The sequence below is a fragment of the Patella vulgata genome, chromosome 2 (genome assembly GCF_932274485.2).
Source record: "Patella vulgata chromosome 2, xgPatVulg1.2, whole genome shotgun sequence".
In the NCBI taxonomy this organism is placed as follows: Eukaryota; Metazoa; Mollusca; class Gastropoda; family Patellidae; genus Patella; species Patella vulgata.
In genome coordinates, this window is record NC_065880.2 from 39,719,395 (window position 1) to 39,734,140 (window position 14,746).

The window sequence follows — 14,746 nt, forward strand, 5'->3', positions numbered from 1 at the left end:
AAACCTGCATTAGGTATGTAAGCATTCAATGATGAATAACTCACATGTGGATATAGTTTAATATATTTGAATGCAGTACTATTCTTCATTAAAAACTTTACAAGGTGATCGATTATGGAGTGTGAGCTAATTAAATAGTAAAACATTGTTGTGAATTAGAGAAAAAAGGTTTAAACCAATACAGACATGGTTTAAATCCGCCGATACGTGAATATATGAGGATATATCGGGACATAGTCTTTGAAGTAATTTGTTAATGTAAATATGAACAACAATAATTGATCAACACTGAGGGTGGCGCCTACAATATGTAAATAATTCTTTATGAAATGATCAAGGGAACGTGACGTAAACTCAAGACCCAAAACATCAATTTTTTTTATGAGCATATACTTTATCAAATGAAACAGCATTTGGTTATATTTCATTTATTGCAATGACTGAAAATATCTCGAGTGTGATTTCTTTGTGACTATGGACGTCTATGAAGAGCTAAATCGAAGTGTATTTAATTGATCCATTATTACTCGAAATATGAACTTAAATGGCATGGATTATCTGGAAATTATATCACTATTAGTGATCAATTTGCTCGAGCGAGTTATCCGATTGAGTCTGGTAAAAGAATGTCGATATCAGATTTCTGTTCCTGGTAGTTTTCGATCGAGGCGAAGCGGTTTCTGGTACAATTGTGTGTGATGCCAGTATTCAATATTTTGATAAGTCTCAACAGCTTTAGTTGTTTGTCATGATAATTATGTCACCGAAGCAAATGTGTATACCAATTCCCAATGTAGTCTTAAACAATGATTTATCATACGAAATGAACTTAATTGAATTAATTAGTTGTAGTTTGTTTTGGATGACTACGGTGTATCACAACAACCACTAACACTTACCATTACCAACCATTTCAGCATAATTATACCAATACGCCCTTTAGTCAAATTGAAATGCCAGTGAATAGCAAATCTGGGCGTTCTCTGATTGACTCTAAATATTCTACATTTGACACAATTGGTTCATCGGCAATAGTTCGACCACTAGGACTGGTACGAAATGCACACCAAACAAAACCAGACGAAGAGGAGGAGGATAACTATTCCTTAGATTTTAACGATTCAGAGTCCAGTGTCAGTGAGAACTCGGAGGAAAGCTTCGGAGAAGAGGCGTCTAACAATGAAAATGCTGTTCCAACCGAATCCTTCCTTCAGCAAAATAACGGCAAAATTTTACAAGATGAAAGGACGCGACAGCAAGTGTTCAAAAGTCGTCTAAATATCGCAGGGACACGGAAACGCCCCACACCAAAACAACTTAAACCATCTCAGTTAACAAATAAGAAAGTAATTCAATTGCCCATGCTAAAACTTAACTTGGAGTCGATAACTGGCGCTAAAAATAACGAAGACAGCAAGACACTCGAAAAGACAAGGAGATCACTTAAGACACTTATAGATGATAGCAAGAAGGTCGTTAAAAGAGCAGATATCAATACTAACCAATTTATGACACCTACTGATAAGAACAAAGACCAATCATTTTCCAGTCAAGGTGACAATAAGTCGCCTATTGTTCAAACATCAACTAAACGTAAACACAGCCAAGGTAAACAGTCGCCATTAATACTACCACCAACAGTTTCGGAATCCGTGCACCTCGTAACAACATCGGCTAGAAAGGCATCGTCTTCATCGTATGGAAATAAAGACGCTATTGCATCAGTGGCTTTTTCTAATGCGGCTTGTGAACTAGATTCTGTATCTGTGACAGAGACCTCGTGTTTAACTTATCGAGACAATCATATACTGTATAGTTCATCAAGGTACAAACCAGAAATAGGATGTGATTTAATGATAGACTCAGTACATAGACCTGAATCTAGCACCAGAGCCGCGCCTGTGACATTATACGACATGGCAGCCTGGCCTAGCTATGAGGAGGTTAGTAATCTAAAAAAAGATAGCAATCATGGTTGCTCTAAACACGAATACCTTTTAAAGAAACATAGATTCCAACAGGAACTTCTGGAACAGAGAATTCAAGCCAGAAGAGACCACACCCGGTCTTGGGTAAATATCAATTCAAATGGTTATAAAGCTAGTCCAATTTTAAGGTATACGACGTATCAAGGTACCAAACTAGAACCCATAAATGTTCCCACTCACGCTAAAGATCATTGTCCAATGTGTAACCTGTATAAAGCCAACAAAGTGTCCACCGCATGCCCTCCAAATAGCCCAAAAGAGACTCATGCGGAAGCTTCGTTTTTCTTGGAACCAATGAACGATGATGATCTTAGAATAAACCAAGATGAAAATACTGAAGATCAATTCGAAACAGCGGGAGCTTCTAAAACGGAACATTTTCAGGATATAACCAAACTGAAACCAGTGACAACTTCCCATGTTGCAAGAACACGAGGATTTAGAGGCTCGAAGACACCGATTGCGTTTTCAATGGGTTATAATTTTAAAGCCACATCTTGAATAATAATATGATGCTTGGACGTTTGAGTTTTGATGACATTATATCATTTTATAAAGTGGGAGGATAATCTCTTGTGTAAAGTGTAAGGTTATTATTAAAATTACTTATTGGGCAAACTTATTATCGATTTTATTTATACGTCCATATTACTTTGTGCCTAGTCAAATGCCCTGACCACACAACATATGAGTGTAGCCAAGTTCGTTTTTTGTTTTGTCCCCAACCAAAATCACACACATCTATAAATGAAACGAAATATTGTATTCGACAATCTTTAGTATTTTAAGGGCTTTGTTTTGTTTGTTTCCACAATTCGTACACCTTGGTGGTCTTATCCTTTTGGTCAGAGTCTGGGGCTCACTGGTCCGATACGTTGTTTAGTGTATGAAATTATTTTGAGAATAAGTAACTTTAGATAGACTTATTATTAAAGTTTGTAAATTTCGTTTTAAACGTACATATATATATAAATTATGAATGACACATATCAGTCTAGACTGCAAACATTGCTTACGTGTATTATACTTCGTTTCGTTTCATTTTCGTTCTTACTTCACCATACCACGGTAAAAAAAAATGTACCTGGTTAAACATATTTCGTTGGTTGATTTTGCATTATTTGCCATGGCAGAAGGCGAACATCGTGGCTATTGCAAGTGGCGGCTACGGGATACAATTTGTTTTGACTGGCTTGTATAGGCTCCTTCGATCATTGTAAAAATTTCAGCGGAAGATCTGATTTCTGCTCCCTCAGTCTATGAAAAAAGGACAAAATAACCCGGGACCAGTCTAATATTAGTATTGTATAAAGTTTAAGAACGTATTCGCGAGAGGACCAGGCAAAATCTTGAAAATGTGCGAAGGTGTGATGTTTAAAGTTTCCCATCAGACTATTGCTATGTGACCCCCTAGGGGTCCTGTATCACAGGTATAAATATTTCAGTCATCGCCCGCCTGTACGGCCTACAGCGGGCAATTAGGTTTTTTTTACCGTAAAATAGCTGATTTTTCAGTAGATTTTTGTGTTACTTTGCAGGAGCTCCACAGCATTATTTTAACTTATCCACCACATCTCAGGCAATATTTGAAGAGGGTCTGCTAGGCCCTCAATTCCTCACAAGTATGGATTTTTATATCTATTTCCCTGAGTTACTATAGCCATCTGAAATTTGACTGCTCATTAAATTTTTCGGAAAAATCACAGATCTATGTATGCTTACAATGCTCTTTGAGTAGATAGAAGATATGAAATTTATCAGTATCCGGGTGGTATGATGTCATGAAGTAGCTCTACCAAAAAAGTGAGCGGAACTTAAGAACTGCCCACTCCATTAACCTGCGGGGGCAACTTGAAAAATGCCATTTTCAGATAATTTTAGCCCTATGTTGCGGCCTGTAAATATAAGAAAATTCGTTATCTAACGTTTAAAATCGATCGAGTAGCATCTATCCGGTCTCTCTACATCTGTTCATTGAGACCTCGACAGTTTCTGACTGAACACTCGTCCCAGTGTTTGCTTGGTCTCCAGCAATGGCGTCTTTTTCGCAAAATCAGTAAAATGACTACAAAATGCTCCTTTTCGGCCGTTATGCCGGCGATTGAGTGCGGCCAAAACCCATCATATGCTAAAGAAACTACAGTAGTACCGTTATCGTCATGTCAAAAGGACATTACTACTCATTTAAAGCGGGTACATCTATTAAAAAATAATGTTTCGTCGGAAATCGAATTAATCCTACTAAGATCAGGACATTTCAAACTGATGTTTCTGTTAATGAAATGACTATATGCCCAGCACACCATTATAAACTTGGCATATGTTGGCATCGTTCTGACAAGTGTAAACACCCACTTCATCCTCTGAACTCTATTATGAAGCCGGATCTTTTTTTACAATCAGGAACTCTAGCCATTTAGCAGAATAGATTTAGTGATCTGGGACCATACCGCAGGTGGCTGCAAATCGCAGTGATGTAAGAACTAAATGACCATAGTTACTCATTATTTTCATTCTAATCTATGTAAAGATTATAGTTGTTTTCAGTCAGGATAAAACTTATAATCAGTATGAGGAAAAGAAATACTGTGACAACTGTACACCTCTTTGTAATGTAAAGCGATACCTTGTCTTTCATTTCATTCAAAATGAATCTTTATACTAGTGCATATCACATAATGAGAATGACTTTGCTTGACTAATTTGTACTGATGGAAGAAACTATTTTAATTGACCTGCGTACACGATTTACTTCCGGTTAAGTTGGATACCAAGCTTAGAACCTGTTCAGACCATACATTCCACTGGGTCTCATAGTAAAAAGCCGAAAATAAAGCATGGATGCACGTCAATAAGTTTCTTCCAAGTAGCAACCTATTATCAATCTCCGTTCGCTTTTTATTATTTTTCCGGTGTTTTCCGGTACTTTATTCCGGTGTTTTTTGAAAATATCTATGACCTAAGAGTGGAATTTCCAGCGAGTATGGTTTTCATTCTATTTCCTGTTGATATTTTCTCTGAATTTTTTGGTGTTTTCGGATAATTTTTTGGTGTTTTCCGGAATTTTTTATTTATCATAAATTGAAATCAGTCCCCATATTAGTATTCGTGTCTTATTTTGAAGGAACGTTGAGTTAAAAACGTTCTATTCTGACTTTAATGCTTGGAGACGAGTTGATTTTTCCACAAAATAGATAAAGTTCAAAATACGCTCGCTCACTCAGTATGTGGAATCCGGTCATTTTTATTTTTGATATCATAAATATGGATGTCTCTCTTATTTTTGATAATGACCCCATGGCAGTCATCCCCAGGAAGAGTGCTCTATATAGATTTGAACTTAGTACGTAAAATGATAGGAAATATTGATAGTGTTTGGTATCCAGCCTGGAATAAACCTGAGTGGGTTCTGAGAGATATATCCATATAGGGTGATTAGGGGATGAGTTCAGCTACAAAATGTCACAAGATCATTTATATACAATATCTAATATAAGTATAAGAGCCGTCAACAGTTTACAATTATTTTTATGGTTTTTCACCATTTAAATTCGATTTTCTCTCTATAGGACTTACAGAATTGATTGGGGTTGCAACTATGGAGGTCTTAGGACTAACCCTACCCACCACCAAAATTTGGTCTAAATCCGTCACCTTCACCTTAGCACCCACTGCCTGGTGCTATGGCGAATACGTTCTTAAAATTTTTCATCTTTATAATTTAGTAATAGGTTTCTGTACATTTTAAATTTGTGTAGATATTGTTATTGCATAAACTCTGCGCACTTTTTGACCCCACCGCTTGCAAGACATGGTAAGCTTACGCTATGCTTACGCTTTCAAGAACACTTGATACCATATGCCTCTCTTACCACTTCTCGCCATATACTTCTACCATATAGAAAAAAAAACCGCAAAACAGCCGTATACAGACAATAATAGCTAACGCAAATTTTATTATACTTTTGCATTATCTTATCTATTCACTTTCACTTGTGGATATGGAAATGTGTGCGATGTTTCGTGTTTTTTACATTGTATTGTCTGTGCTATACATGGCTTGTTTTGCGTTACATGGCAGCAGTGGAAGTCGATACAGCTAGGTGTTTGGTGACCAAGTACACGTAGTCACATTAGAACACCCCCCCCCCCCACAAATGCAACATGGATGAACTCATGAAGTCGATTCAGGGGATGTAATTTTAAGCTATAGTCTCGACCCCTTACTCACAGTGGCTAAGTGGGTAAGACGCTGGCTCGCTCTTCTGGAGGTCGCGTGTTCATCGGGATTTTCCGACGTGGTTTCCCTTTGTCAGTGGTGCAGGAAGGAGGACCTGACAAGGGCAACTGTCTAGTCGTTCGGATGGGACAAAAACCCGAGGTCTCGTGTATATATTTGCGTGCACGTAAAAATTCCCTTGGCAGTTGGAATTCGACCATAGTGCCACTCCCCGGGCAAAATTTCCATCATAGTACACTGTATGGCGTATGTCCGTTTTCATTAGCCCAGAGCAGAGCAGTAGGATGTTCAACCCCATTTCATTTCATTTCATTTCAATTCCTTACCCAATATAAACAAAAGGTACAATATACATTTGTATTCTGTAGATATAGGTAATTTAATAAAACTTTGTACAATTTAAATATTTTAGACCGGGATCAAAATATTTTAGACCGGGTTCAAACTAATTTACATGTGTTTTAAAAAGTTATTTATTTTTAAAGATACATTATGTAAGATTTAGATAAAGAGCTGACCATTCTTGCTATAATAGTTCGAAAATAGATAATGTAAAATGAATAATTTGAAAATTTCATTCAAATTACCCTAATGCGAGCGAAGATATTGGCCTTTAAAGGTTTGACAAGAAGTGTGCAATAATTTCAACCACCGTACTGGTTGTTCGAAGCTAAGTCTCGCTCCTCCATTTTTAAATTAAATCAGAATATGGCTGAACCGTTCTAATCTATTTAATATCCGAGAAATCCTTGCCATCGAGAGTTGATTATGGCCTGGATCAGTTAATTAATATCTAATTAATAATTTAGAAAACATTTCAGGCTTAAAGAAAGACCTGCAATAGGCAGATTTAGCTCTTGCATAATGTATGTTTAAGAGGGCTAGAGTCGAACTAAGCAGCTAATCCCTTCCTGATGAATCGGGATACTAAATCCCATTCGGCATCGCCATATACGGCCGTAAAGTAATACTTGATGGATCTTCTTTTTCAATCAATACCCTATGGCATTTTTCCATATATTTGAAAGAAAATATTGGTGCTTACCAATTTTACAGATGTGATGGCATAGAATGGGTTAAACAGATTCCAAATATAATTTAGCTGATCCGTGACGTCATATATGCGACTGTATCTGGAACTTACTCGCGAACGTTATGGACCATCCGTAAATATAGTAACTACAAAATTATATTTGAAACATATTCTGCTTAAGGATGTCCTTTAAGACATGGGGCCGACAAATTTTATGGACAATCAAAATATTTTTATAGTGGAAAGCGGAGATATTGACAGAATTTATATTGACAGAATGTAAATATCATATAAATAAAAAAAAAATAAAGCTGCATTATGGGAGATTAGATAAAGAACTGGCAGTTCTCACTATAATAGTTAAAAACTAGGTAATGTAAAGGGAATTTCTGAAAATTTCAGTCAAATTGATCCACTCTGAACCGAGAATGTAGCGACTGAATTTTAGTCCTAGCCTCGATCATCATTACTAAAGTCGGAACGATAAAAACATAGTCTCGATTATCCATTTTGTTTTTAGTTTAATCATCAGTGGGCGTTGTGCAGCAGATCGGATTCAAATCGAGAGTTGATCATGGTCTGGATAAGTTAATTATCTTGGGCTAGCGATGGCATCCAGAGTTGATTATGGTCTGGATAAGTTAATTTTTTGATTAATGTCAAATTAATAATTTAGATAACACTTCAGGCCTAAAGAAAGACCGGCAATAGGCAGATTTAGCTCTTGTATAATGTATGTTTAAAATTGTTCCAAAATTGTCGTTGGCTACATGATACTTCTTTCAGTGGAGTTCAAAAGACTGTTATGAAACCACAGCGGGATTGAAAGATTGTCATTCCCCCTTATAAAAATATAAACGTGTTTATTATAATATATGAAGTTTATTGCTTTAATATACGAAGTTTATTCCAGTTTGTGTAATGTAATGAATTGATTTTGACATGCTATGTGTATCACACAACGTGGGAGATATGATCAATATTAATATAAATGGTTGTATATCATATTTTAGACAAGGCTAAGTTGTTCTAGACGAAATATCATCACGACTTTTGGTTCAAAACAATCTGCCCAGATCTGAGCATTGATTGTTCAGAAAATGTTTTAATCATTTATGTAAAAACTAACTAACACACACTCGAGGACCAAGAAGATTGGCCAAGTTTTGTTTTATTCGAAGGGTCTATGACGTCAGCGAGACCAGGTATGCTGTTGCTGTTATTTTTTCAAGGTTATCTCGATCCGAGTTTGGCTAACACGATACGCAAACACGGTAGCATTAAACTCGGAAACTAGCAATATGACCCATAATAAGACTAAAGCTACACTGCAAGGGAAAATTTTCTTTTGTCAAATCTGCTATCATATACCTCTGTAATGTAAACGATCGCGGGCGGTTTATGGGCTATATTCTATTTTCCAAATTTGAATTTTTGCACAAAATTGTAATGCTGATTTTTTTAACGACCAATCATACTATTTTGATATTAATCATACTAATCTTAGAAATTAATAAAAATGAAATATTTCAGTTAAAAATACATTATGTAAGAGCTAAATCTACTTATTCAAAGCCTTTATTTTGGCTTCAAAATTTATATATATTTTTATTTGGACTTTCACATGATAAGCCTATAATCAGCCCTCTAACCATAGTATGGCGAAGATTTAAACGGATAAAAACATGGTTTGCCATTTAATGATTTAATTAAAAAATGGCGAAGCGAGGCTAAGGCTCGAATAACAAGTACCGTTGTTACGATAATAAACAATAGGCCTATATGCCACATCTTGTCAAAACTTCAATCGGCGATAACTTTACCCAGAATCAAGTAATTTGAATGAAATTTTCAGTTTATTCATTTGGCATTATCTTTACTTGAACAATTATAGCAATAACGGTAACATTTTCTGCAGCGTCTATAGATTGTCACTGGCTAGCTCACGAGACACACTGGTCAATCAGTTTAATTGAATTTACACATGTATTTTGCGGATATCTGACGTTGGTCTTGAACTGAGTGAGCTATATTTATCAAAAAATGTGTATTCACCGTTTCTCAAAGTACGGTGGGCGTAAAATCCGAAACTGAAAACACAAATTCCAAAATTAGTCTCGATTATTTTGTCTCAAAAACGGTGTGGTTGTCACTAAAACATATTATACATAGCGTAGTAAATTGAAATCATCTTTTACATTGCCATAGATTCACTCCCCCCACCCATTTACATAATCGTTTTCATCGACTTACATTATTAGTATGTGATCTCCTAGCTTTGGCACTTTAAATGAACCTATTAACAACGATTGTTAGAAACGATTGTTAGAAATGAACAATATAAGTTCATGTGATGTATTGTAGAGCAATACAAGAAGAAAAAAAGCCCTATACTACAAAAACGGTGTCTAGAAAGGCAAGTTAAATGGCCAGACAATTTGGACTAAGATAAGCTGATAGTAGCTGTGTGAAATGGGTTGCTTGAAGCTTAATGTTAAAAAATTACGATAAAAGGTATCATTTTCCGTTTCCAGTCATGAATTACCCCCCCCCCACCCGTCCATTGAAATTCTTGAAGCAAGATCATCGCCCGAAGGTTTGAACAATATCGGTTATTCATACACAATACTAGGGTAATGGTACAAGGTACATCAACACAAACAATATGCAAGTCAAACAATTTCAAGTGAAAATATATTGTCTAGTTGACACCCTACAAACGAATAAAGCTAATAAACGGTTCAGTGTAAAGGTGTTTTGTACCTATTATCAACAAGTTCTAGTGGTTAAATGCATGCGGTATTGTGTATGAAGGGGTTTATTTATTGCCAACGGTGAACAAAGGGTGGTGACAATGTACGATTATGATATATAACGTATGATTTATAAAGTGATATTAAATAGATAACCACGGCGTTTCAATGAAGTAAAGGACAAAATATTATTGCCAAGGGTTTACTTTGAGGCTATTAAATTTCCGTTATATTTACTTTAACCATCACTAAATAACTTTGGAACTACTGACACCGGTCGAGCCATATTTGCTAATATTGTGGATTATCATCTTGTGGCAGCCATGGCGCTGAAATCTGTGTTATGTAGGAATTAGATATCTAAACCCGAGTCACGAAATGACAGCAACAGTGACAGGATTTCATGGAGCGAGAGCTGGTAATGGACCATTTTTTTCACCTAGATTCCGGGCTACCAAGAAATCAAATGCCGGGAAATACTATAGAAAGAAGAATTTAAATGATGGCATCGAGGTGGATGATTACCTCTATCGAGAAGATTCCATCCTGGAATCAGTCTTTGGAATCGAAGACATACTATCTTTTTCGGAATTCGGATTTGTGAAAGCCTACAAGGCACGACTGAGACGCAAAGGGCTGGATCCGAAACAGTTGTACTGTGTGAACAGACATATGGACACCCCGCGTACCTGTTTAACTTCACTACCAAAGTTAAAAAGAACTTTTCTCCTTCAGCCGAATTTTGACAAAATGAAAGGGGATACCCCAGAAGTGACTTCCCCGACTGAAAGTTATCTTCAGTTTAACATCAGAAACTACAAAGCAGACGATATACCAAAGAACGTTAATCCTTGTGGTAAAGACGCTCCAATAGAAACAAAGTTAGAAAGCAGATTACGTCAACTAGAAAATGATAATATCCCAGGATTTATAGTACGTAGAAGAAATCATGGCCGACCGCTAGGGAATATCACATCTTTACCATATTTAAATGAGTTATTAGAAAATACCCAAGGAGATGATAAACGACGACCTTCCATATTCTATAGAACAGAGCTTTAGTTTAAGTACTAGTTTAAATTAAGTATAACCGCGTAAATGCAAATGCATCACCGGATAACATACAACATTCCTTGGAAAATACTTCTAATCATTTATTAAATATATGACTTACATCTCTCTTAAACATTTAATTTTCTGTGAGAATATATGTAAAATCTTGAATTTTAGTCATTCTATCAGCTTCAACCGTATAACGTTATACTTCTTCTATAATCCCCAGTGAAGTGTTGAGAGCAAACCCATGTTTGATGTCAGATATCATGAGCAATTTACAATTCTGTGAAAACATAATTTTAGGCAAAATATTTATATGTATATTTATTTTTTACTTGTTTTTCATTCTAATGATGATATAGACAATAAAAAAAATATTCTTAAATCTAATATATTTATTGATAATATTGTTCCTGGGAAAACCCCATAAGGCGCAAGATAACGCATTACGTCTGGCGTGGACATTTGGAATATTGGACGGAACGGCACAGTTATGTTTAGCTTGTATTTTATTCTTTGTGTTCTTGGGGTGGCCTTTTGTGCTGATCCCCCAAAATGCTGCATGGATAAACAATTTCAAGCTACTCTTGGTGAGTCGGGGAGTTTTTACCGAGCTGGATCGGATGACTTCGAACCATTAGACGTAAGTTAAGCTATTAAAGTTTATGATTTATGCGCGAATTCTGGAAGAATTGTCTCGAGCTATAGATAAGATACTGAAGAACTAGGGTAGGTTAATGGGTGCTTTTGAAATTTCAAATTTAGTTCTAAGGCAACATTGGGTATTGTTCATTCCACATATATTTTGATCATGGGATTTGTTACACGTACACATATAGCCAGTAATTTGTCGAATTAAATATTCTTCATTGTTTTGCTTCTTATTTTAATACCACGAATTTAGTTTTTTGATGGAATGTAATATAGGTTCTTACTTAATAGGTTCTTTTTCCCTTAGGGTTATAATTTTCTAACCTATGATTTCTATGGACTACGTTTAGCGATAGAAAGCCACAGTGCTGATGGAAATGGTACAACTGAGACAGCTCGAATAATAGAAGATTATGTTTCGGTAAATTGTATTAAACTTTCATTAAATATAAACCCACCATAGAATGTTAATTTGAGTCTAACATGTTATAATTTATTTCGCAATGGCTTAAGCAGATGAGCTCAAAGTAGATTTGCAATTTCTTGGGTGTGGTTAGAACGTTTCAGTGAGGTTACAAGTTAACTGGCGTATAGAAACAGAAACCTCAAACTTGTATGAGGATTTTGGACATGGGCTTGGTAGAAACCAAAGTGTGTGCAAATGAGTTAACCAATGAAAAATGAGTAATCGAGGGAATCGAATTATAAACAATCTGGACTAGAATGCAATAAGAAAGTCTAGTACAGCTATACACTTTAAAGAAAGGACTAAGGGATAATATGTGATAGAAAAGGGGGATCGCGACTCCCTTGACGTTTAATTTACAGTGAATATACTGTTGTTTTAGAAAATTTCTTGACTACTAGTTTTGGGCGCTCATGTATACAATTTCATGTATATAATTTGAAGGCTTGTATATATCGTTATCAATAAAATTCAGATTACGTAGTTGCCAATTCTACGTCTACGCCCATTACTTTAATGTTTCGCCCTGCAGTAAATTGGAAACTACATGTATAATACACGCCACGATATATCAAAAGAAAGGTATAGCATTAGTTTTAGTATTTTAACAAATATTTTGATGTTTTAGAGAAAACAATTTTTTATTGCTAATGGAAGTTGTATCGTCAACGATTTAACATCAACTATAAGACAACCATGCATAACACGTAAGTAGATTCCTAATGTTGAGTTTATTTTGGGTTGGTCTTTAAAGAGCCACCCTAGATATATTTCAGTGAATCAATGCAGTTAATTCGGCGCTGAAGACTCCTAGAAATGATGAGGTTTAACGTCCTACTGTTCTGATCGGACCAGGGTAATGAAGACAGACATACGCGGTACAGTGTGCTATGAGGAGGAAAATTTTGCCTGACAATGGTGCTATGGCCTACTCTTATATTGAATTCCAACTGTCCTTTTATACGTTCACGTCAATATGTACACGGAACATCGATCGGTTTTCTCTTCCGATCTGAAGGACTATACGCCGCAACAGACTCTTAGAAGCGCCCGTTCTTAGTCATTTACAATCACCTAAATCACATTATTCTATGAAAAACAGTAATAATTCAACCGGAATGCCCATATCGCATTGCAAAACCAGCGTCTTAATATCAACCGATTTACACCTCCATATTAGGTTTACAGCCAAAGCCGTCATAAGCGCTTAGTTTCATTAATGTGGAGCTTAACTGGGCCACATTTCGCATATTTCAAATACTTAGCCTTCAAATTAACTTTCAAGCCGACCAAAAGAGCACGACTAGGAACGTGTGGGTTGGTAATGCGGATGCTAGTTCCAGATCAACGATATTAATGGTTCCAGGTTTTCCAAATGATTACAAAGTGATAAAGATGTAACCTCTGTATATATACCATTTTGGTAGTTTGTTGCGTTCTGACAATTAATGTTAGCTTTAATATTCTATTTTAGCTGAGTCTATATTTCAAGGCGAATTCAAATTGGGATTTGGCTTCACAGAAATCGATGTCCATGTATGGAAACATACCAACCCAAATGGTTCCAGCACTAAATTTACTGTTGCCAAGGATACCTGTGTACCCCTGATTGAAACATCATACGCCATTGACGACCAAGGCAGTAAGTAAAGAACTGTTGATACATTAAAAGATAATATCCAAAAACATAACCAACCCATCCACCAATCAATAAATTTGGATAAAAGAGAATTTCTCCAGTTCTTTTCATTCTCCGTAATATCTACATACAAAATAAAATAACATTAATTGACATTGACAATTTTTCTGCAATCCTCATTATATTCTTCAATTTCCTTTTAGCAAAAACCGAAACAGTGTACGTGTACCACAATTTTACGCCAGGATTGAAAAATGTGGATGTATTCCAAATTCCATCATATTGTTCCATTGGCGGTGGTCAGGTAATTTATGCAAATAATTGTTTAGATATCATACCACATTATAAATATACAATATACATGTATAGATAAAATGGTAGATAACTCTATATTAACTTGCCAAACAGAAACGTTTTCCCTGTGTTTAGTTCTATTTTAAAGAAAGGGTCTGTATTTTTATATTGCAGGTTGCTGGATTAATAGGGTAATGAATTACATGGAAAAAAACTTTATGAAGTTGTAAGAATTGTTAAATAATAAAATAATCAACAATCCGAAGTTGTAATGGTCTTAATTACATTAACACCTACTGGAGCATCAATTGTCTACCATCTTCATAATGTAAAGTTATTAACATACGTAAAATTATTGTACCCTGATATTTAAATATTTAAAATATATATAATATAATTTAGGCTTCACATATCAGCTACGGGGGTGGACAGCGCAAAGAATCCAAAGTGGGGTGACGGTGGCTTGTCGCCGGGACAATGTTTACACTTATTCTAAGGGGGGGGGGGGGGGCGGCCCTGACATATTATGCTGCGTCGAAACAAGTCACATTATACATTCTTGATAGCGTAGCGACGTAAAAGTGGGGTGGACAATGTGTACACATATTTTATTGGCGGGGGTGGGG

At 35.9% G+C, this 14,746-nt stretch overlaps 1 protein-coding gene across 1 annotated transcript; it reads left to right on the forward strand.

Moving 5' to 3' along the window:
- Positions 1-11,479: 11,479 nt before the first annotated feature.
- LOC126812317 (ependymin-related protein 2-like) lies at positions 11,480-14,363 on the forward strand. The gene is made up of 6 exons (XM_056098721.1): positions 11,480-11,713; positions 12,029-12,142; positions 12,816-12,894; positions 13,662-13,829; positions 14,030-14,130; positions 14,295-14,363. Exons 1-6 carry the CDS (start codon positions 11,564-11,566, stop codon positions 14,313-14,315), a joined length of 633 nt encoding a protein of 210 aa, XP_055954696.1. The 5' UTR covers positions 11,480-11,563; the 3' UTR covers positions 14,316-14,363.
- Positions 14,364-14,746: the final 383 nt, after the last annotated feature.

Bases quoted from the DNA above. Each gene is read 5' to 3' on its own strand.
- LOC126812317 (XM_056098721.1), top strand. From the start codon at position 11,564: ATGTTTAGCTTGTATTTTATTCTTTGTGTTCTTGGGGTGGCCTTTTGT. The intron at 11,714-12,028 runs GTAAGTTAAGCT...TTTTTCCCTTAG, and splicing joins ATGACTTCGAACCATTAGAC to GGTTATAATTTTCTAACCTA. The intron at 12,143-12,815 runs GTAAATTGTATT...TTGATGTTTTAG, and splicing joins TAATAGAAGATTATGTTTCG to AGAAAACAATTTTTTATTGC.